Genomic DNA, 23238 nt, shown 5'->3' with positions numbered 1-23238 from the left:
CAATTACATAATTCCCTGGTTGAAAAGACATCATACGACCAGATTACAACCAGGTAAAGGTGATTTTTTTTTTCATGACAACATAAACACGTCATAGGAAAGATGTGTCATTTGGTCAGATAACCATTTTTTTAAATTTTAGAACCAGTTTATAACCCGACCCTGACGTCACAAAAGACTTCATGATGATATCGTTGCAACCAGTTTTGCCACTGGGTTATGCTGATTGGTCCATATACGTTTTAATAATCACTCCAATCATTCTGTAGAGATATTGAAAGAAAGTCTGAATTTACCATAAAAATATTTATTGACAATAATGTTATTTCTTGAAACAAGCAAGAGAATGCACACCCTGAATAACACTTCTAAGGTCCACATTTTAAAACGGCTAAAAATCATATGTATAATGAAAGGAACATCAATGGAACACATTCAAATTATTAAAAATAAATGTGGTGTCTGATCAATACTTGATCAACAGCTTGAAATGCTTATTATTAAATATGCTGATCATTGACATACATTGTAGTGTTTCCTTTCCTCAAACTAAAAGGTTAGTTCATAGATCAACAAATACTATCAAACACCTTTATAGTAGCCTCTGGCAATCATTCTTCAAGAATTTCTCAACCATCTTTTAATAAACCACAACCACAGTATTTCCAGAGCACTGGCCAAATGAAGATTTAATTTCAGAAATGCATATTAAAACACAAATAAATAGAAAAAAAACAAAAAACATTATGATTACATTCACAATCCAAAACCATACACAGCCAGTCCAATCATCGCATGTCCATTTGTTGAAATGCAGATAACGGCCCAGAGTGCAGTGTCAACACAGAGAAGAGAACCTGCAGTAGGGATGGGTGTAGTGAAAGATTGGGCGACCGGTATAAGCATTTCAATGTTAGTCTACACCTGCTGTTTACGAAGCATGTGATAAATACCATTTGATCTCATCCGTCTTTGTTTGCACTTCCCCTGTGTCCAAAGGAAGTTTCTTATGAGCCTGTCCCTCTCTGTCTTTCTATCCAAACCAGGACACTGTTGTTAGCACATTGCTAGTGGCCTCCAATGTTCTCTATGCTGCTACACCACACAGATGAGCCCTGAGCAGCGATAGGAGAGGAGAGGGATAGGCCAGTCATCACAGAACACAGAGCAGTGGTCTCCAAGGCTGTACATCTTCTCTCTCTGCTCTGCTCTCCATAAGCCCAGCCTCTGAGTCTTTATCTCCATGGTACACACATGCCGACCTGGAGCCTCTCGGCTGCGCTGGCACTGTGGGCCTGGGGGGAGGCGAGGGCAAATGGGGGGGGGGACGAGGGGGGTGGTGGGTGAGGGATAAAGGGGGATGAGGGAACAGCGAGGAGGGGGCGCTTCAATGGTACAGGTCCAGACGTCCTAATTGGATCCGGTAATGGCTGGTCGATGGTAAAGGAGGAGGGTTGTTAAAACCAGTACAGGTCCTTCCCTTTCTTGTGATGCTGGAGGCCTGGGGATGTAGAAAAAAAGACAGAAGATACAATGGAGGAAAACAATGAGAACGAGGCACAATGGTTGTCATGGCTGCTCCTGCTCTTTAATCCAAACAGCTTCAATTTTTTTTAAAGGCTATTGATGATGTGTTTTCCCTGACACTAATTTTCTGTTTATGCCATACAACAGCAGCAAAGAAACATACAGTAGGACAGCTCACAAATGTGACCTAAAAGTGACAAATATAGCTGAAAGAAACAAACTGCTGAGGTGGCTTGTAAGACCAGGTTAATGTAGAGGTTTAGTCTACCGAGACTGAAGACTAAGTTGTGGGTGGATGTTAATCGCCAAATTGGGCTCTGGTTAGAGAGTGAGGTGGACAAAATTACAACAGTTTATTATTGGCAACAAACCGTCCCAGCACTGAGGGCAAAACACACTGATAGAGAACTGGTAAAAGTATGTTTTTTTCCCGGTCAATAACGCATACTGGTGGAGAGTCCTGTGATGGCTGCCACACCAAATAAATGTTTGGTGTGCTCGGCAGCCATCGTTATACAGTCAGGTGACAGGTCGTCTGGTGGGAAACTGACATTTAATAGTGTTACATTATTGATCAGCTTACATTGAAGAATTCGGAACAATAGCACAATGACAACCGAAATGACTAAGCCATGTTGACAGATGATATTGAAAAGTCCATTTCATTGGGGTTGCGGGTACATATTCATCTGTATTAAAATAATTTCTGGGGGCTCAAAAATCCGCTTTCCAATGTTAATGTCAGTGGTCATAAGCCTGTCGAGCGTTTGAGGTTCATGGTGTTAACCGATATTGCAAATTTATGGGACTATGGACACGCAGGTGGCTGTGGCTGCAGCAGAGAGGACTGCTATTGAAAAGTTGCAGGTTGTTGTGGTTGTGCTTGTTGTGGTTGCGGTAGGCTCCGCTGAAGTAGAGAAGCGACTCCATACCTGCGTCCATGTTGAGGGTCATCTCTCCGGGGGGCAGCAGGCCCGGCCAGGGCGCGGTGGGGTCCAGCTTGGTGACGTCGTAGGGGTGGTGCACGGGGAGGGAGCCCAGGTGGTGGGGCCGCACGGTGGGCATAAGCAAGGGGCTGTAGGGGTGGTGGGGCTCCAGGCCACCAGGAGTGTAGAGTTCGTGGAGGGGCCTGGGGGGCCCGTAGGCCTGGCTCGGGGTGTAGCCCCACCCCTCTGATGGGTGGAGGTGCGAGTGGGGGTGAGCATGAGGGTGCGGAATGCCCGGGTGGAGTCCGGAAGCGTAGGGGTCCATGGAATAAGTGGGCATTCCGGGTTCGCAGTGGGAGCGACTTTGGGGGGAGGAGTAGTTGCTGTCCCAGAAGGAAGGGGGGAAGCTGCGGCGACTGCTGGGTGAAGGGGTATCTGAGAGAGAGAGAGAGAGAGAGAGAGAGATCAGGTTTAGGCATATGTCACGGACAGTTGTGTTACTGTATGGCATGGTTTACAGACACATATGGAATAGCCCGTGAGAGATGCATGCAAGTCATGAAAACAACAACATTAGGTCACATGGTTTTTACACATATGTACATACAGCACAGTCCTACCAACAGTAGTCTCCTGCAGGCCACAGAAATAAATACTACAGAATCTTAGAGAGAGAGAAGAGAAGAGAGAAAGAGAGAGAGAGAGAGAGAGAGAGAGAGAGAGAGAGAGAGAGAGAGAGAGAGAGAGAGAGAGAGAGAGAGAGAGAGAGAGAGAGAGAGAGAGAGAGAGAGAGAGAGAGAGAGAGAGAGAGAGAGAGAGAGAGAGAGAGAGAGAGAGAGAGAGAGAGAGAGAGAGAGAGAGAGAGAGAGAGAGAGAGAGAGAGAGAGAGAGAGAGAGAGTCCGAGTCCGAGTCCGAGTCCGACACCAAGACTGCTAACAAAATGGCGACATGGACTGAGTTGACCTTGTATTTTTATACTGACTCTATGCACACTCACACACACTGACGCTCCAACACACACTCACTTCATTTGCTCACACACACATAACATGCACACAGATTTATACTTACTCTACACACACACACTCACATACAATCATCATATACGCTATATCCTGATGCCCAGTCATCTTACCCCTATACATATCTACCTATATCACTCCAGTATCCCTATAAATTGGTATTGGAACAGACCCTGTATATACAGTAGCTTACTTACTTCTCACGTTCTTATTTCTTATTTGTATTTCTTGTGCGTTTTTGTTCCGCCTTATGTTATTTGTAGTACTACATTGATATTGATGACTGTATTGTTGGGTTTAGAGTTTGCAAGAAAGGCATTTCACTGTGCTTGTGCACGGGACATTAAAACTTGAAGCAGAGAGAGATACAGACACTCGTTGACACAGAGAGTAAGAGAACCCTGTCCCAGTATCCTGCCTCCTCTCAGCCCCCTTACTTACCCCCTTCTTTTGGACCTGTACATGAACCCCTCCCCCCAACACACCCCTCCCACACCCCCCACCTGTTGTTTTTTTCCTGCACCACTTCGTTCGCCCGAAGCAGAATGTCAGTGGGACAGTTTTAGGCTTTTAGACGTTACTTTTTATATTTAGAATTTACTCTGAAAACAGACACCGTCGTGCGGCAGTGCATGCAGTAGCCCCAATCAAACCAGTTGTGTGATAAATCAGCGGCGGCCATTGTGGGGCCGACCGGAGCCATTTGAAGGCGATATGCTGGCCCGCGGGGTTCAGCGCTTACGGCCGCGTATAAACATAGTATCTGTTGTCAGGCAGGAAGACGTCCAACGAGAGAGGGAGAGGGAGGATCTAAGTCCTACATAGGAATCGGGAGGACAGGCAGAGCACAACTCGAGTTTGGGTGACTACTTTGGCAAATGTAATAGTGGTACCATTGATCGAGAGAAAGTTGAAACCATTTGTAAAAAAGCTGTAGAATACAATTAATGTGAAGACATTGGTTGACGCGAGAGGAATATAAAAATCTTCTGCGCTGTCTGCACCTGTTGGTGATTGTAGAGCAAATGTCCACCGATTGTTAATAGCCCATTCATCTGAGCAATGTCAGTCTCTTTTGTGTAAAACAATCTCTTTACCTGGTTCTCTCTACAATATCAGTTTCATTTATGACATACTGCCTACCATTGGGTCATTTCTTGGCCCAAATCCTAAACTTTGTTAATCTTACCATTAATCTTTTTCTGAAAAATCATCAAACTACACTTAACTGCCCAAAAACACACTTAACTGAGAGCATGAAGCATGTCACACTTGTCTAATAATATCCCTGACCCTTGACCCTCAAGCCTTCCTAACCTCTGACCCCATTAGGGCAGAGGACAACAGGCACCACTAAACAAGCACCCTTCTGTCCATTTCTTTGCCTTTTTGGTTTGCCATTGTATATCTACACACACACTTCTGTGTGTCCTCTGACAGCCTCGCCTGATGCACACACACACACACACACACACACACACACACACACACACACACACACACACACACACACACACACACACACACACACACACACACACACACACACACACACACACACACACACACACACACACAAACACCGAAAACACTCCTAACTATGCCTATGCTACCTTTGCCCAGGTCCGATGCCCTCCTCTTGCCCTCTCCCTCCATGTAGGAGCTGAGTGCCCTGGAGAAGTGTTCGTCTACCACACTGCTGATGTCCCCTTGGTAGTACGTGAAGAGGACACAACGAGACGTCAGGTACTCAGCCTCGGGCACTTCCTGTTTCTCCTTATGGCACTCCTCTGGTCGAGTGGCACGGGGATATGAGGATGAGGAAGAGGCGGAGGAGGAAGAGCCAGGGCCCGTGCTGGTGCCCGCCGAAACCCCCTCCGGACACCTTGTCATCTCCACGCTCTCCATCATGAAGTCTCTGCGGCGAGGAGAGGGGCTCCTCAGACCGATGGGTGCCTGAAGGGGGAGGAGGAAGGGGGGCAGGGTGGGGGCAATGGACAGTTGTTAGAAGGGAGAGATCTGGAAGACCAAGTCTATTGTGACATAAGACGTGTGTGTGTGTGTGTGTGTGTGTGTGTGTGTGTGTGTGTGTGTGTGTGTGTGTGTGTGTGTGTGTGTGTGTGTGTGTGTGTGTGTGTGTGTGTGTGCATTGACTAATAGTCTTGTGATCATGACACTGTTTTCACCACAACTATTCAAACGAAATCAGTATGTGCCAATTGGTAAGCCTCCTGTCATACAAATACCGACAACATACACCCACTGCTTATGGGTCTGATAAACTACCAACATTAGACAAAACAAATGTGAAATCCATAGCATTGATCATGGAAAATTGAGAAACAGAGAATCGCAGGTTTTGGAAACATTTTTGGAGACATTTGGTTTCTTACAGACCTCGTTGATAATCTCCCCATAGATCCAACATTTTGTGTAGGTAAAACAATCAAATAGGTTACTTTTTTATGCAAATAAACTTATTCTCGGAAAACAAAGTTTCTCTCGCACGTTTAATTAATTAATTCGAAAACATTTGACAGCGCCTCCTTACCTGGAAGCTGTTGATGAACGCGGGGGCGGCTGGATCGTACGGTGCGTAATGTCCATAGGCTGGGTACATAACATCCAAACAACTCATGGTAATGACACGGTGTCCTCTCGGGCCAGGGAAGGGAAGTGTCGCACTGTCATATGGAAACCAACGTTGTAAGAGAGCGACAACATTCCGCTACCAGCAGCAGCAAGGCAACTAGAGAAGGCGCTCGGTCAGTGGCAATGCGCAGCAGGCAGCACGAGGCTCGACATCACTCCAGAGCGCGCTCTCTGCTACGCTGCGCAACAGCAGCTGCGCTCTCAGATTGTGGTGAGAGAGGTTTATACAACAAAACCCACACAAGAGTTTCCTGTACATCTCGACCCACCCACCCTTGTCCAATAGCTTCCCGCTAAAATAAATGCTCTGATTTGTAATATTACATAAGCCTAAGCTGTTTAGTAAAGAGCACGAAAATATATTACGATTTCTTTCTATTAAGATAAGAATTGTATGCTATTAAGAAATGTAGCCAATGATAATTTGTGAGTAATCGGTTCATTATTGTAAAGTTAATCTATTATTATCGAATTACGTATTGTCCATGCACGTTTTCTATTGTCCATGCACGTTTTCTATTGTCCATGCACGTTTTCTATTGTCCATGCACGTTTTCCAATTTCCATAATGTAATCTGTCTAATTTAGTTGGCATGATCCTTAACTTCTTTGACCCCAAATGAAACTTTTCCAAGGGTTACACAGAGGGTCATAGGCCAATAGGCCCACTGCAGAATTAGATTCAGTTATGGTCGTAGAGGCAATAGAGTCATTTAACAAGCAAGTGACTTCATTAAAGGATATAGGAAATGTGTATTCCATTCCCATTTAAAGTGTCAAGTTGGCCATCTTTTAAAACATCCATGGGGTAGCCAAGTAAATTCTGCGGACATTGGAGCTATTTGGTGGAATTCTCAGAATGACACTTAGGTGTCAACTGTAGGGTGCACACACTGGCCATACCAACACCAGGAGAAAAAAAATACACAATTCCATGACAAATTATCACCCATCAGTTACACAAACAAGGAGCTTTCCTCACATAGTATGTCATCTGATGTCATAGTACGATTTTATAATAACAAAAGAAAAATATGAATCAATTTACCCTACATGAATTACTTTACTTTGATAGGTTAGATGTCCTATCAAAAATGTGACCCATTAAAACCCATAACAGTCCAAGCCCTGTCTAAGCCCAAGAAGGGTTTTTTACTAAGCTATATGGAATTGTTTTAAGAAGGTCATACCAAGGATCATTTATCTATTTGATTTTGAATTTTAAGACCCCTTGAAGTATCTAAAAAATATATACAAAAGTTAGTTGATGAAAAAATATATTTGGCCTTACTGCTATTAGCCCATACAAACGCATTGAATAACAGATTCACGACAGATAGTCCCAAAAATAATCGATGGGGTCAGGGCTCTTTGTGCACAGGGGCATTATCATACTGAAACAGGAAAGGGCCTTCCCCAAACTGTTGCCACAAAGTTGGAAGCAAATAATCGTCTAGAATGTCATTGTGTGCTGTAGCGTTAAGAGTTCCATTCACTGGAACTAAGTGGCCTAGCCCGAACCATGAAGAACAGCCCCAGACTATTAATTCTCCTCCACCAAACTTTACAGTTGACACTATGCATTGGGGCAGGCAGCGTTTCCTGATATCCGCCAAACCCAGATTTGTCCGTCAGACTGCCAGATGGTGAAGTGTGATTCATCACTCCAGAGAACGCATTTCCACTGCTCCAGAGTCCAATGGCGGCGAGCTTTACACCACTCCAGCCGACGCTTGGCATTGCGCATGGTGATCTTAAGCTAGTGTATGGCTGCTCTGCCATGATAACCCATTTCATGAAGCTCCCGACGAACAGTTCTTGTGCTGACGTTGCTTCCAGAGACAGTTTGGAACTCGGTACTGAATGTTACAACCGAGGACAGACGATTTTTAAAGTTTTTTTTTTGCGCTTCAGCACTTCACGGTCCCGTTCTGTGAGTTTGTGTGGCCCATTCTTTCGAGGCTGAGCCGTTGTTGCTCCTAGACATTTCCACTTCACAATTAAAGCACTTATAGTTGACCGGGGCAGCCCTAGCGGGGCAGAAATGTTACGAACTGACTTGTTGAAAAGGTGTCATCCTATGACGGTGCCACATTGAAAGTCACTGAGCTCTTCAGTAAGGCCATTCTACTGCACAGGTGGTTGGTAGCACCTTAATTGGGGAGGGCGGGCTTGTGGTAATGGCTGGAGCGGTGTCAGTGAAATGTTATCAAATACATCAAACACATGGTTTCCATGCGTTTGTTTCCATTTTATTCGTGCCGTTCCAGCCATTCTTTTTTTCTACAGAGATTGCATGGCTGTGTGCTCGATTTCATACACCTGTCAGCAATAGCCAAATCCACTCATTTGAAAGGGTGTCCACATACGTTTGTATATACAGTGCATTTGAAAGTATTCAGACCCATTCACTTTATCCACATTACGTTACAGCCTAATTCTAAAATGTATTAAATAAATAAAAATCTCCATCAATTTACACACAACATCCCGTAATTACAAAGCAAAAACAGGTTTTTAGAAATGTTTGCAAACTGAAAAAATAAATCAAATGAAATATAACATTTACATAAGTATTCACACCCTTTACTCAGTACTTTGTTGAAGCACCTTCGGCAGCAATTACAGCCTCGAGTCTTCTTGGCTATGATGCTACAAGCTTGGCACACCTGTATTTAGGGAGTTTCTCCCATTCTTCTCTGCAGATTTTGTCAAGCTCTGTCAGGTTGGATGGGAAGCGTCGCTGCTCAGCTATTTTCAGGTGTCTCCAGAGATGTTTGATCGAGTTCAAATCCGGTCTCTGGCTGGGCCACTCAAGGACATTCAGAGACTTGTCCTGAAGCCACTCCTGCATTGTCTTGGCTGTGTGCTTCGGGTTGTTGTCCTGTTGGAAGGTGAACCTTCGCCTCAGTCTGAGATCCTGAGTGCTCTGGAGCAGGTTTTTATCAATGATCTTTCAGTACTTTGCGCCGTTCATCTTTCTTCAATCCTGAATAGTTTCCCAGACCCTGCCGCTGAAAAACCTCCCCACAGCATGATGCTGCCACCGACCATGCTTCACCATAGGGATGGTATTGGCCAGGTGATGAGCAGTGCCTGGTGTCCTCCAGACGTGACGCTTGGCATTCAGGCCAAAGAGTTCAATCTTGGTTTCATCAGACCAGATAATTTTGTTTCTCATGGTCTGAGAGTCCTTTAGGTGCCTTTTGGCAAACTCAAAGCGGGCTGTCATGTGCCTTTTAATGAAGAGTGGCTTCCGTCTGGCCACTCTACCATAAAGGCTTGATTAGTGGAGTGCTGCAGAGATGTTTGTCCTTCTGGAAGGTTCTCCCATCTCCACAGAGGAACTCTGGAGCTCTGTCAGAGTGACCATCTGATTTTCCGTTTGGTCGGGCTGCCAGCTCTAGGAAGAGGAAACTTCTTCCATTTAAGAATGACGGAGGTCACAGTGTTATTGGCGAACTTCAATGCTCTACGGACAATTCCTTCGGCCTCATGGCTTGGTTCTCTGACATGCACTGTCAACTGTGGGACCTGATATAGAAGGTGTGTGCCTTTCCAAATCATGTCCAATCAATTGAATTTACCACAGGTGGACTCCCGTCAAGTTTTAGAAACATCTCAAGGATGATCAATGGAAACAGGATGCAGCTGAGCTCAATTTCGTGTATAGCAAAGGGTCTGAATACTTATTTAAATGAGGTATTTCTGTTGTATTTATTTTTTATAAATTTGCAAAAATGTGGAACATTTTCTGAAATGCTGTTTTCACTTTGTCATTATCGGGGTATTGTGTGTAGATTGATGAGGAAAATAGTTTATTGAATCCATTTTTTAACAAGGCTGTAACATAACAAAATGTGGAAAAAGTGAAGGTATCTGAATACTTTCCAAATGCACTGGATATTTGTATAGAATTTTTTCAAACCATACCGGAGGACCTTCAGATGAGTGTTGTGACGCCTGTGGGCGTCCTAGAGCAAAACACCTTTCCACAGAGTGGTCATATTAGTGAGCAGCCAAACCATTCAGATGCTACAGACGATTTTGTGAGAAGACTGATTTTCGGGATGTCTCACTGTCTCTTTCACCTTTCACCACAGATACGGAAGTGCGAAAGTGCGACACTGTGCGACACACTGGCGGATGCGGTGGATTAAGACATATACAATGCAAAAACATAAATATCTCTAGCTTAAACGGACAGATTTTTATGGAGATTTGTTTCTTATGCTAATTAGATTTCCACGGAGGCGCGGACATTGACTGGGGGGTTTTAATAGTTTAAAAGAGCAAGGTGGTGCTTTAAGTTTTAAAGGAGCTAATTAGATTTTCATGGAGGCGCGGACTTTAACTCTGGGGAGGGTTTAATAGTTAAAAAGAGCAAGGTGGTGCTTTAAGTTTTAAAGGAGCCTGATTTGGTCGGCATGCCAGTCTTTTTGACAGACACTCGGGACTGCCTGGGAGAATTGTGTGGAATATTTGCAGAATTCCTTCGACGAGTGTCAGATGAGTTGGAATGCCTCTGATGTCTGTTAGCAGATGAGGCCGGTAGGAAGTTGGGGGAAGTCGTGTTGCTGCTTAGGTGGGTGGGTGGATGTTGATGTCTAGAATCCCTGCGATACAATGTCTACAGAAGGTAGAAACATGGCAAAGGACATTTCGATATCATGTTGCTGTGTTTATGTGTTGTGTATCAACTAATGCTTTTACTTTTGCAGTTTAAGCTCTGATTCAAGCATTATTTCATTTATCTTGTCTTTTTCTTTCATACAACGCTCTTTTGATGTTGTCGTCTGCCTAAATATTTAACATACAGGACGGAGCTGGGCAGAGCCGGCGGCTGGGGTGCTGGAGCCAGAGCTGTGTGTGATGCAATGTTGGTGCACTCCAACTTACAGCGTGATAAACAGCTGCTGCTGATGGAATGGAGACTTCTAGTATTAATGACCATGACTTTCTATCTCCCTCTTCCCTCTCTTCCCCAGCAACACATAAACCTCATCGTTGTCTTACCTCACTCTGCCTTTCCTCCGGAACAATCATCTACAGTCATTTGTCACTATTTGGCAACAGTGTGTGTGTGTGTGGTTAGCAATGCAACACTTGTCATGTACTGACCACACTAGGAAAGGGAGGAGGGCGAGTGACTCAACCCCTTGACTGGAGCAGAGAATAGAGGTAGGGCACAAGCAGGTTAAAATAGGTTAATGTCTACATGCATCATTATGAGCATTAGTGTCCATTATTTGTGCATAATGATTGCTCATTTAGGTCATTGATTTATAAATAATTAATTGTATTGATTTTTACTTTATTTATTTGAATGATTTATTGTGTATTATATATTTCGTTTTTTATTATTATTAAAGCACAATAATGTGTATGTGTTTGCATGTGTGTGCGTGGCGTGCGCTAGCTGAAAATAAACAAGTTACATCACTGTTGCATATGACCCCGGACATCCAAACCCATCCTCTTTCTACACAGGCTAAATGAGAACTGCTCCGACGCCTCTGATTGGCTGACCTGTTGAGAGAAGTAATGGCACCAGCTTTATTTAGACCTCCAATATGATCGTGACACCAGGAATACTTTATAATCCATGCTATCAATCACCGTTGAACAATTATTTTATTTTTTTTACGAATTAAGTAACATCCAAGAACATGTCGCTGTGGCCAGCAAAGCATGACTTTGCACACAACACACAGGCTATACACAGTACTGCATGTTTGGACAGAGCACAGATAGATACCATGGTTAAAACAGACAATCATTGTTTTACTTCACTTCAATTGCGAACGCAGCGTTCATTCTGGTTTAACCAGGCTATGGAAGATTGAACCATAACCACTGAAACAACAACGCCTTTTTTAAGGTCTCTGTCTGGCACGGACCCAAGGGGGTCACTCTGCCTCTCCCAGCATTCCACACTTGTTTATCCTATCGGCCTGCTTCAGCTTCAGCTACACAAATCCCCCCTGCTCCATGCAGCATGTGTTAGAGAGACATAGACAGAACAGCTGCTCTCTTGTCCTGGTCTTCCCAGTGGCTCACAGTCCCTCCAGCTGTCCTGAGCCATCCCTATGGGTCTGACAGTGACACACACACACACACACACACACACACACACACACACACACACACACACACACACACACACACACACACACACACACACACACACACACACACACACACACACACACACACACACACACACACACACACACACACACACAGTCTTGTACAGCTAACCTTGTGGGGACATACAATTCAGTCCCATTCAAAATCCTATTTTCCCTAACCCCTAACCCTAAACCTAACCCTAATCCTAACCCGTACTCTTACCCTAACCCTAACCCTAACCTTAACCCTAACCCAAAAACCTAAACTTTATCCTAACCCTAAACCTAACCCTAGCTCCTAACCCTAACCCTAAAACTAACCCTAGCTCCTAACCTTAATATTTAACTTAATTCTAACCCTAACACTAATTCTAACCTTAACCCTAAACCCCCTAGAAATAGCATTTGACCTTGTGGGAACTAACAAAATGTCCCCAGCTGGTCAACATTTTGTTCGTTTACTATTCTTGTAGGGACTTCTGGTCCCCACAAGAATAGTTAAACACGTCCACACACACACACACACACACAAACACACACACACACACACACACACACACACACACACACACACACACACACACACACACACACACACACACACACACACACACACACACACACACACAGGCCCAGTTTCAGACTGAATGCTGCACTCACCATTGTTTCACTTAAACCAGGCTGTAACATGGCTAAGTCAAAGGTGCCGTCCATGACAATATATTGAATATAGGAAAACTGCATTATCAGGCTTGAGTTATTAGGTCTATTGTTACGAAACCAATAGTTTACGGATATTGTTGCGCTCACTTTGACTAGAGGTCCTAGGCCTAGTTACATGGTCTGTAACCTGAATGAATGTGTGCATCTATGTGAGAAATCAGCGTTTGAGAGGACTGTGTTGGATGCACGTGTGCCCAGGGAGACAGCAACCTTACCTTAGGTCCAGGGCCAGTTGACTCCTTTGGGTCAGAGAGCCCAAGCAGATTATGTTCAGATGGTGGCAGAAACAAATACATACAAAAAGCTGGGACACTCACTGATGATCACCTTAATTTGCAGAACATGTCCTTATCATGGCTTGGCAGAACAACACTTGGACCTGGGTGCTGGCAGCTGCCCCCTGGGGGAATAGAGTGTGGAAGTGGTAGTGGTCGTGAGCTGAAGCGTGCAGTGTAAACTACCTAACCTATTCCATAACACTATAGTGGCTGTTATAAGGTTTATCTCATTTACATAAGTATTCACACCACTGAGTCAATACTATGTAAAAGGAGCTTGGGTGGCGATTACAGCTTCGAGTCAGTCGTCTTGGGTATGTCTGTATCAACTTTGCACATCTGGATTTGGGGATTTTCTCAAATTCTTTCTTGTAGATTTTTTCAAGCTCTGTTAAGTTAGATGGGGAGCAGCGGTGAACAGCAATCTTTAAGTTTTTCCACAGATTTGAATGGGATTCAAGTTTGGGCTTTGCATGGCCACTCAAGGACTTCTACATTCTTGTTCTGAAGCCCTTCCCCCATTGCTCTGGCTGTGTGCTTGAGGTCATTGTCTTGTTGGAACGTAAATCTTTGCCCCCTAAGGTCATTTACACTCTGAAGCAGGTTCTCATCAAAGAGTTGCCTATACTTGGCTCCATTCATTATTCTCTCTATTATTACCACTATGATGCTGTCATCACCATGCTTCACGGTAGGGATGGTGTTAGATGGGTGATGAGCTGTACCTGGTTTTCTCTAGACAATAGAGCTTTGCATTCAGGCCAAATAGGGTTTTTTTCTCATGAGACCACAGAGTCTTTTGCCTTAAGATCTCAGAGTCTTTCACGAGACTTTTAGCACATTCCAAGGCGTGCTGTTATATGCCTTTTTCTCAACGTGGCTTCCGTCTGGCCACTCTCCCATAAAGCCCAGATTGGTAAAGTGCTGTAGAGACTGTTGTCCTTCTGGCAAGTTCTCACATCTCAGCCAAGGAACTCTGTACTACTGAAAGAGCTGCTTCCTGTGCTTGTCCCTCCTATGCTGAACATAATAAACGGCTCTCTATCCCACCGGATGTGTACCAAACTCACTAAAAGTGGCAGGAATAAAGCCTCTCTTGAAAAAGCCAAATCTTGACCCAGAAAATATTTAAAAAAATATCGGCCTATATCGAATCTCCCATTCCTCTCAAAAAAAATTGAAAAAGCTGTTGCGCAGCAACTCACTGCCTTCCTAAAGACAAACAATGTATACGAAATGCTTCAGTTTGGTTTTAGATCCCATCATAGCACTGAGACTGCACTTGTGAAGGTGGTAAAATACCTTTTATTGGCGTGAGACCAAGGCTCTGCATCTGTCCTCGTGCTCCTAGACCTTAGTGCTGCTTTTGATACCATCGATCACCACATTCTTTTGGAGAGATTGGAAACCCAAATTGGTTTACACGGACAAGTTCTGGCCTGGTTTAGATCTTATCTGTCAGAAAGATATCAGTTTGTCTCTGTGGATGGTTTGTCCTCTGACAAATCAACTGTAAATTTCGGTGTTCCTCAAGGTTGCGTTTTAGGACCACTATTGTTTTCACTATATATTTTACCTCTTGGGGATGTCATTCGAAAACATAATGTTAACTTTCACTGCTATGCGGATGACACACAGCTGTACATTTAGATGAAACATGGTGTAGGCCCAAAATTGCCCTCGCTGGAAGCCTGTGTTTCAGACATAAGGAAGAGGATGGCTGCAAATGTTCTACTTTTAAACTCAGACAAAACAGAGATGCTTGTTCTAGGTCCCAAGAAACAAAGAGATCTTCTGTTGAATCTGACAATTAATCTTGATGGTTGTACAGTCGTCTCAAATAAAACTGAAGGAACTCGGCGTTACTCTGGACCCTGATCTCTCTTTTGACGAACATATCAAGACTGTTTCAAGGACAGCTTTTTTCCATCTACGTAACATTGCAAAAATCAGAAATTTACCGTCCAAAAATGATGCAGAAAAATTCATCCATGCTTTTGTCACTTCTAGGTTGGACTACTGCAATGCTCTACTTTCCGGCTACCCGGATAAAGCACTAAATAAACTTCAGTTAGTGCTAAATACGGCTGCTAGAATCTTGACTAGAACCAAAAATGTTTATCATATTACTCCAGTGCTAGCCTCTCTACACTGGCTTCCTGTTAAGGCAAGGGCTGATTTCAAGATTTTACTGCTAACCTACAAAGCATTACATGGGCTTGCTCCTACCTATCTTTCCGATTTGGTCCTGCCGTACATACCTACGCGTATGCTACGGTTACAAGACGCAGGCCTCCTAATTGTCCCTAGAATTTCTAAGCAAGTCTTTATTGAAGACTCATCTCTTCAGTAGGTCCTATGATTGAGTGTAGTCTGGCCCAGGAGTGTGAAGGTGAACGAAAAGGCACTGGAGCAACGAACCGCCCTTGCTGTCTTTGCCTGGCCGGTTCCCCTCTCTCCACTGGGATTCTCTGCCCCTAACCCTATTACAGGGGCTGAGTCACTGGCTTACTGGTGCTCTTCCATGCCGTCCCTAGGAGGGGTGCATCACTTGAGTGGGTTGAGTCACTGACGTGGTCTTCCTGTCTGGGTTGGCGTCCCCCCTTGGGTTGTGCCGTGGCGGAGATCTTTGTGGGCTATACTCGGCCTTGTCTCAGGATGGTAAGTTGGTGGTTGAAGATATCCCTCTAGTGGTGTGGGGGCTGTGCTTTGGCAAAGTGAGTGGGGTTATATCCTGCCTGTTTGGCCCTGTCCGGGGGTATCATCGGATGGGGCCACAGTGTCTCCTGACCCCTCCTGTCTCAGCCTCCAGTATTTATGCTGCAGTAGCTTATGTGTCGGGAGCTAGGGTCAGTCTGTTATGTCTGGAGTATTTCTCCTGTCCTATCTGGTGTCCTGTGGGAATTTAAGTATGCTCTCTCTAATTCTCTCTTTCTCTCTTTCTTTCTCTCTCTCGGAGGACCTGAGCCCTAGGACCATGCCTCAGGACTACCTGGCATGATGACTCCTTGCTGTCCCCAGTCCACCTGGCCGTGCTGCTGCTCCGGTTTCAACTGTTCTGCCTGCGGCTATGAAACCCTGACCTGTTCACCGGACGTGCTACCTGTCCCAGACCTGCTGTTTTCAACTCTCTAGAGACAGCAGGAGCGGTAGAGATACTCTCAATGATCGGCTATGAAAAGCCAACTGACAGTTACTCCTGAGGTGCTGACCTGTTGCACCCTCGACAACTACTGTGATTATTATTATTTGACCATGCTGGTCATTTATAGCAAGACAAAGCAGTATACAAGATAAGGGTATTTTGATGGCTATAAAGTTGATTGATTGTGAGGCCAGTGTCCAATGCAAGACCAGTGTTCAATGTGTCCAATGCGAACCCAGGCAGTTGGCAAATACAGCCACTTTCCCCTCACTCTGTCTGTTTATTAAAGACTAACCCTCTCAAATGGACAGAATGCGAATTAACAGATTGACAGGAGTAGCTGGCGGGTGCCACATTCCTCCCACTGTATGGCCGTGCATCCCAGTCCCCCCCATTTGGCGTGCATGCAGCGCTGCCACCGGGTCACTCATGTCATATACACTGCTGTGGGGACAGGGGATTGTCACCTTCCCAACGGACATTCTTCCAGAGGGGGAGATCGAGGTTCAGAAGGGGGCTGTGGAGGTTGGTGGTCAGCGCCCAGTGAAGAAGACATGGATAGGGGAATGAGGCAGGGAAATGGGGGTGGGGGGGTAATACGGGAGTCGGGGGGAGGTGGGTTGGGGGTGCCACACAAATGTGGCATGTCACATGGTCAAACAGAGTCTGATTTACAGGCGATCGGATTCCGCGTCAGAATGCCAGGTATGGAGGAGTGATGTCAGGGGGGCGCTTTTAGACGGTGCCTTTCTAACCAAGCAGGGTTCAAGATGGCAGAGTTGTTTGTGCACCCAGGCCCCCAAGCATCTCTCTTCTTGCCTCTGCATCCTTTCCTGAATCACCCTGATTCTCCAAGGTGCCCTGGGTTCTGACGGTTAGTCCTATGTACCACATGGCATGCAGAGTGAAGCATTCGAAGGGTAGCAAGGCTGGTGAAACACTAGGATGCAATGAGAGGTGGAGGGAGAGCGATCAAGTCACTGAGAGAAACCCAAAGGGAGGGAGGGACACAAATAGAAAGGAGTAATGTGAGAAAAGGGGAGCGAGAGAAAAATATGAAGTGACCAGCCACATAACGAGCGAGGTTGGGTGAGGGGTGGCACCTGCTGTAAATAGTGAGGGAGAGACAGAGAGAGGGAGTAAAAAGAGAGAGACTATAGGAAAGAAGAGGTGGATAATTAGGGAGGTATGTCCCCTACCCAGAGCAGCTACAGACAGTCAACCCAGAGAGCTTAGAGACAGTGATTTACTTTGCGGTGACATCATGGAGACCGCAGCTATTTTTATTAGCTGGTAAAAGTGCCAGATCAGCTCCACACTACACCACCTGTTCAATCCAAGCCAATCACAAAAACCCTTGGGAAAAAGTCAAACACAGAAAATGATTGGGAGTTGAAAGGAGCAATGTGACGCTGTGCGTGTACGTGCTACTGTTTGGGAAATGTTCAACGAGACAAGCCAAGTTTGGAGTCTCGGTTCTTCCACAGCCTTCGCTTCCTGGTGCATGTGGTTTTTACATTCGTGGCATATCTGTATAAGTAGGGTCTGAATTGTACATCGACTCTAATTTTTCACGTACTAATTTCATACATGAAGAGCGCCTATTTCAACTCAGTCCCTCCAGTTCTTTTGTGTTAGCAGCAGACCGGGAAGAGGTAACGTCACCCTATGCGGGACACACACACTTTTGGTAACGGGTGCACATGGAATTTTAAATATAAGGCCTACCTGTCGAAGCGGCCTCATGAACCATGGCTTACTCCTCACTCCTTATACAAGTGGGGTTGGGTGGGGGAAGGTAGGGGTAGGGTTATTCCTGGCCCCCTGCCCTAGACATCTTATGTGCCAATCACATGCCGTCTGACTCTGACCCCTGAAAACGATCCGTGGTAACCGGAGTTCTTCATACAACTCCCGGTCGATGATGTCACCTCCCTAGACAGTGATTGGCGACTTTAAAAAGACTGAGAGGAAGAGAAAATGTGTGGTGAAGTTAAACAAACTTTATAGCAAGATAATAAACGAGGTAAAGATAGACATGGACAGTATTGATCTACGATGTGGAAAATCTCAAATCTGAACGAACATTTATCGACGGCCCTGTTTGTTTAATTCAACAACATATTATTTCAGACATTTCTTTTTACCTCTAAATGGTCTAAATTTGTCCAATTGTATAATGCGTTCTGTAGTGTAAACCTTTCTATGCATTGGCACATATCTGCAGGTTTCCATCCCAAATGATATAACTGTCCCCTTTTTATCCTAAGATCCAATTTGTGACAACAAGAGGAGAAAGACAGACTGACAAGGATCAATATTGTCTGTCAATGCGAGCAGGCCTTTTGTATTGAGAGGCAGGTGTGTGGGTGTGTGTGGGGGTGACATTGTAGTGGAGAGAGAGCTGAGGGTATGTAGCAGTGATAAACCAATGCTCTCATTAACCTGAGGTACAATGGATGGATATATGAAGGGTAGTCTGAGAAGTCTGCTCCATAGATCAATATAAACCACATTCACTGTTCAATCCCACTAATGAGGGCCATTCGTAACTGTGTGTGTGTGTGTGTGTGTGTGTGTGTGTGTGTGTGTGTGTGTGTGTGTGTGTGTGTGTGTGTGTGTGTGTGTGTGTGTGTGTGTGTGTGTGTGTGTGTGTGTGTGTGTGTGTGTGTGTGTGTGTGTGTGTGTGTGCGTTCGTGCGTGCGTGCGTGCGTGCGTGCGTGCGTGCGTGCGTGCGTGTGTGTGTGTGTGTATGTGTGTGGAATTGAAAGGGTCGCTCAAAGTCGTCTCTCATATGGGACCCTGCACAAGCTGCAAGCGCTGCTGGTCATGTTCTGTCCATTGCGACAAAGAGGCTATCTTGTGGTCGGGACATGGAATGACAACACATTGTCATTCCACAACTCAGTCAAACTTTTGGTTGGTGCACCATCACATTTTTATCAGAAGCTGAGAGTCAAATTAAATAAATAAAGCCTAGCCAACTAAAAGTAATTTCAAATAAAATATGTTAACTTCTCTAGGGTATGCGGGGACGGTAGCGTCCCACCTCGTCAACAGCCAGTGAAACTGCAGGGCGCCAAATTTAAAACAACAGAAATCCCATAATTTAAATTCCTCAAACATACAAGTATTTTACACCATTTTAAAAATACACTTGTTGTAAATCAGGCAAAAGTGTCCGATTTCAAAAATGTTTTACGACGAAAGAACACCAAACGATTATGTTAGGTATGAGCCAAGTCACAGAAAAAGACAGCCATTTTTCCAGCCAAAGAGAGCAGTAACAAAAAGCAGAAATAGAGATAAAATTCATCACTAACCTTTGATGATCTTCATCAGATGACACTCATAGGACTTCATGTTACACAATACATGTATGTTTTGTTCGGTAAAGTTCATATTTATATCAAAAAATCTGAGTTTAGACAGGACGCTACTGTCTCACTTGGCAAAAGGCCTGAGAAAATGCAGAGCGCTAAATTAAAATTAATTACAATGAAAATTACTATAAAATCAAACTTTCATTAGATCACAGATAAAAGATACCAAATTAAAGCTACACTGGTTGTGAATCCAGCCAACATGTCAGAATTCAAATAGGCTTTTCGGCGAAAGCATACGATGCTATTATCTGAGGATAGCACCATTGTAAACAAAGAGAGATACGCGTATTTCAACCCTGCAGGCGCGACACAAAACGCAGAAATAAAAATATAATTCATGCCTTACCTTTGACGAGCTTCTGTTGTTGGCACTCCAATATGTCCCATAAACATCACAAATGGTCCTTTTGTTCGATTAATTCCATCGATATATATCCAAAATGTCCATTTATTTGGCGCTTTTGATCCAGAAAAACACAGGTTCCAACTTGCTCAAACGTGACGACAAAATATCTCAAAGGTTACCTGTAAACTTTGCCCAAAAATTTCAAACTACATTTGTAATACAACTTTAGGTATTTTTTAACGTTAATAATCGATAAAATTGAAGACGGGATGATCTGTGTTCAATACAGGATTAAAACCAACTAAAGCCAGCTTTCTGCTCACGCACTTCGATCAAACAGGACACCTAGAGTGACTCGACTTCAAGATGGCCGTACTTCTTCATTACACAAAGGAATAACCTCAACCAATTTCTCAGGACTGTTGACATCCAGTGGAAGCCGTAGGAACTGCAAGCAGGTCGCTTAGAAATCTGGTTTCCCAATGAAACCTCATTGAAAAGAGTGACCTAAAAAAAAAAAAATCTGAATGGTTTGTCCTCGGGGTTTCGCCTGCTAAATAAGTTCTGTTATACTCACAGACATGATTCAAACAGTTTTAGAAACGTCAGAGTGTTTTCTATACAAATATACTAACAATATGCATATCTTATCTTCTGGGGATGAGTAGTTGGCAGTTGAATTTGGGTATGCTTTTCATCCAAACGTGAAAATGCTGCCCCCTACCCTAGAGAAGTTAATCTAATCTGCTCATTGGAGTCTATTTCATATTTTTTATTTCATTTCCATGATTGCAAACGTTTTCTGAATGTGATGGTTTCATACTCGCGAAATAGCCTATAGGCCTATAACAAGTTAGGATATAGGCTACCATTTGTCCCATCTCTCATTTAATTGGACCCACTTCACTGTAGTAAATCGATAAGCTATTTCAAGTATTTTGCTCTATCTATGCGATCCGATCCGAAGCACAGTTTAACAGTAGAACAGACGGTTCACCTTTTCCATTGACGTTTGTAGACTACGTCTGAATAGCCTACTGTAAATGTCACATTTCTCAAGTAGACAATATTTCATTAATAAACATAATACATGCACTGAGTGTACAAAATGTTAGGAACACCTTCCTAATATTGAGGTGCACCCCCTTTTGCCCTCAGAACAGCCTCAATTCGTTGGAGAATGCACTCTACCAGGTGTGGAAAGTATTCCACAGGGATGCTGGACCATGTTGACTATAATGCTTCACACAGTTGTGTCAAGTTGGCTGGATGTCCTTTGGGTGGTGGACCATTCTTGATATACACGGGAAACTGTTTTTTGCAGTTCTTGACTCAAACCGGTGCACCTGGCACCTACTACCATGCCCTGTTCAAAGGCACTTATATATTTTGTCTTGTCCATTCACCCTATGAATGGCACACATACACAATCCATGTCTCAATTGTCTCAATGCTTAACATCCTTTTTTAACCTGTCTCCTCCCCTTCATCTACACTAATTGATGGATTGAACAAGTGACATCTATAAGGGACCATAGCTTTCACCTGTAGCCTATTCACCTGGTCAGTCTATGTCATGGAAAGAGCCTGTGTTCCTAATCTTTTGTACACTCAGTGTATATCATAAACATTGCAGAATCAATTCCTCACCTTTCCTGGCCATGATGAGTTCATATTCCCGAAGAAGCCATACAAACATGTGCATCTCTCATTTAATTGTGCCTATTATAATTTCAAGTTTTTTCTCTATGCATGCGAAATGAGCGCAGTTTACAACATACAGTAGAATTGAACAGGCGAACAGACAGTTGATATTTTGCATTGGAGTGTGTAGGCTACTGTAAGTAGGCCTAGCCTACTGTAGTTAAAAGAAAATCTGAGTAGGCAATGTTTCAGAAATCACAGGCAGTGCAGGTCAAATCAAGACAAACAGACACACACCTTAGAAATGGGGGCCTGCTGTCATGAGTACCCAAGGTAGGTCGTTTGAGGCCTTGCATGGAAGGGGCGGTTTACTCATCTCTGTGGCCGTGGCTGTGTTTCTTTTGCTGTTGTTCGTTGGTCTGTTGCCGGTGTTGTTTTGTGCTGAAATAAAAACCACCGATTTGAACTAATGTTCAAAAAATATGAAGGCTTTCTGTTGTAACAGATGTTGCCGTAACACAAACAAGACGCCGTCTACACATTGCATTGGGGCAAGACTACAGGCGTTTTGTGTGATGATGTAGTCTTTATAGTTCTGCTGCCATATAGCCAGTGTTGCTGAACAAATAACTCTGCCTCCTGGCTCTCAATAGCCAATGTTTGCTATTGACTGCCTGTCAGTGTCTTGCATGCAGTAATGCCTAAATAGCTGCATGTAGGCTAACTCCCCTCCTGAAAAAAGAAAATGAAATCGCTAGACTGCCCGTTGTGTCGTGCTTATGTTTGCAATAGATTACTGTTAGACAGACAAAGAACTAAGTTTGTTCAAACTGTGTTTCATGTACAAGCGGCAGCGGAGTCACAGGTTGAGCACTGAGCAGCAGGCGAAAGGACTCGAAGGGGGAAGCGGTAACGGATCCTGCTGCACAAGTGCAGAGATCTCCATATCATTAGTCCAGAAAATACCTGTTCCAGAAAATACGGAACCGCAGCCACTCCGTTGTTTTTATTTATATTTTATTGCTATAATGTGATCACATGGTGGCATATGCATATTAATCCTAATATTTGTTTTATTGCACTCACAATATATATGAACTTGAGAGAGAGAGAGAGAGAGAGAGAGACAGAGACAGAGACAGAGACAGAGACAGAGACAGAGACAGAGACAGAGACAGAGACAGAGACAGAGACAGAGACAGAGACAGAGACAGACAGACAGACAGACAGACAGACAGACAGACAGTGTCCGATCTCCTTAAGCGATAAACACTACAAATAAAATAAAAGATGTAACAACAAAATGACTACATCGGGCTAGATCACAACATGCGTATGTATTAATAACAGTATGCATATACAGTGGGGAGAACAAGTATTTGATACACTGCCGATTTTGCAGGTTTTCCTACTTACAAAGCATGTAGAGGTCTGTAATTTTTATCATAGGTACACTT

General features: G+C 44.1%; 1 protein-coding gene across 1 annotated transcript; it reads right to left on the bottom strand.

The window, feature by feature from the left end:
• Window positions 1-291: 291 nt before the first annotated feature.
• Window positions 292-6330, bottom strand: LOC139530556 (transcription cofactor vestigial-like protein 2). The gene is made up of 4 exons (XM_071327075.1): window positions 6028-6330; window positions 5090-5432; window positions 2460-2888; window positions 292-1501 (listed from the first exon to the last, which is right to left on the bottom strand). Exons 1-4 carry the CDS (start codon window positions 6112-6114, stop codon window positions 1458-1460), a joined length of 903 nt encoding a protein of 300 aa, XP_071183176.1. The 5' UTR covers window positions 6115-6330; the 3' UTR covers window positions 292-1457.
• Between the last annotated feature and the right edge of the window lie 16908 nt (window positions 6331-23238).

Source organism: Salvelinus alpinus, chromosome 9 (genome assembly GCF_045679555.1).
Source record: "Salvelinus alpinus chromosome 9, SLU_Salpinus.1, whole genome shotgun sequence".
Lineage (NCBI taxonomy): Eukaryota > Metazoa > Chordata > Actinopteri > Salmoniformes > Salmonidae > Salvelinus > Salvelinus alpinus.
This window is presented reverse-complemented; position numbering and strand designations above follow the sequence as displayed.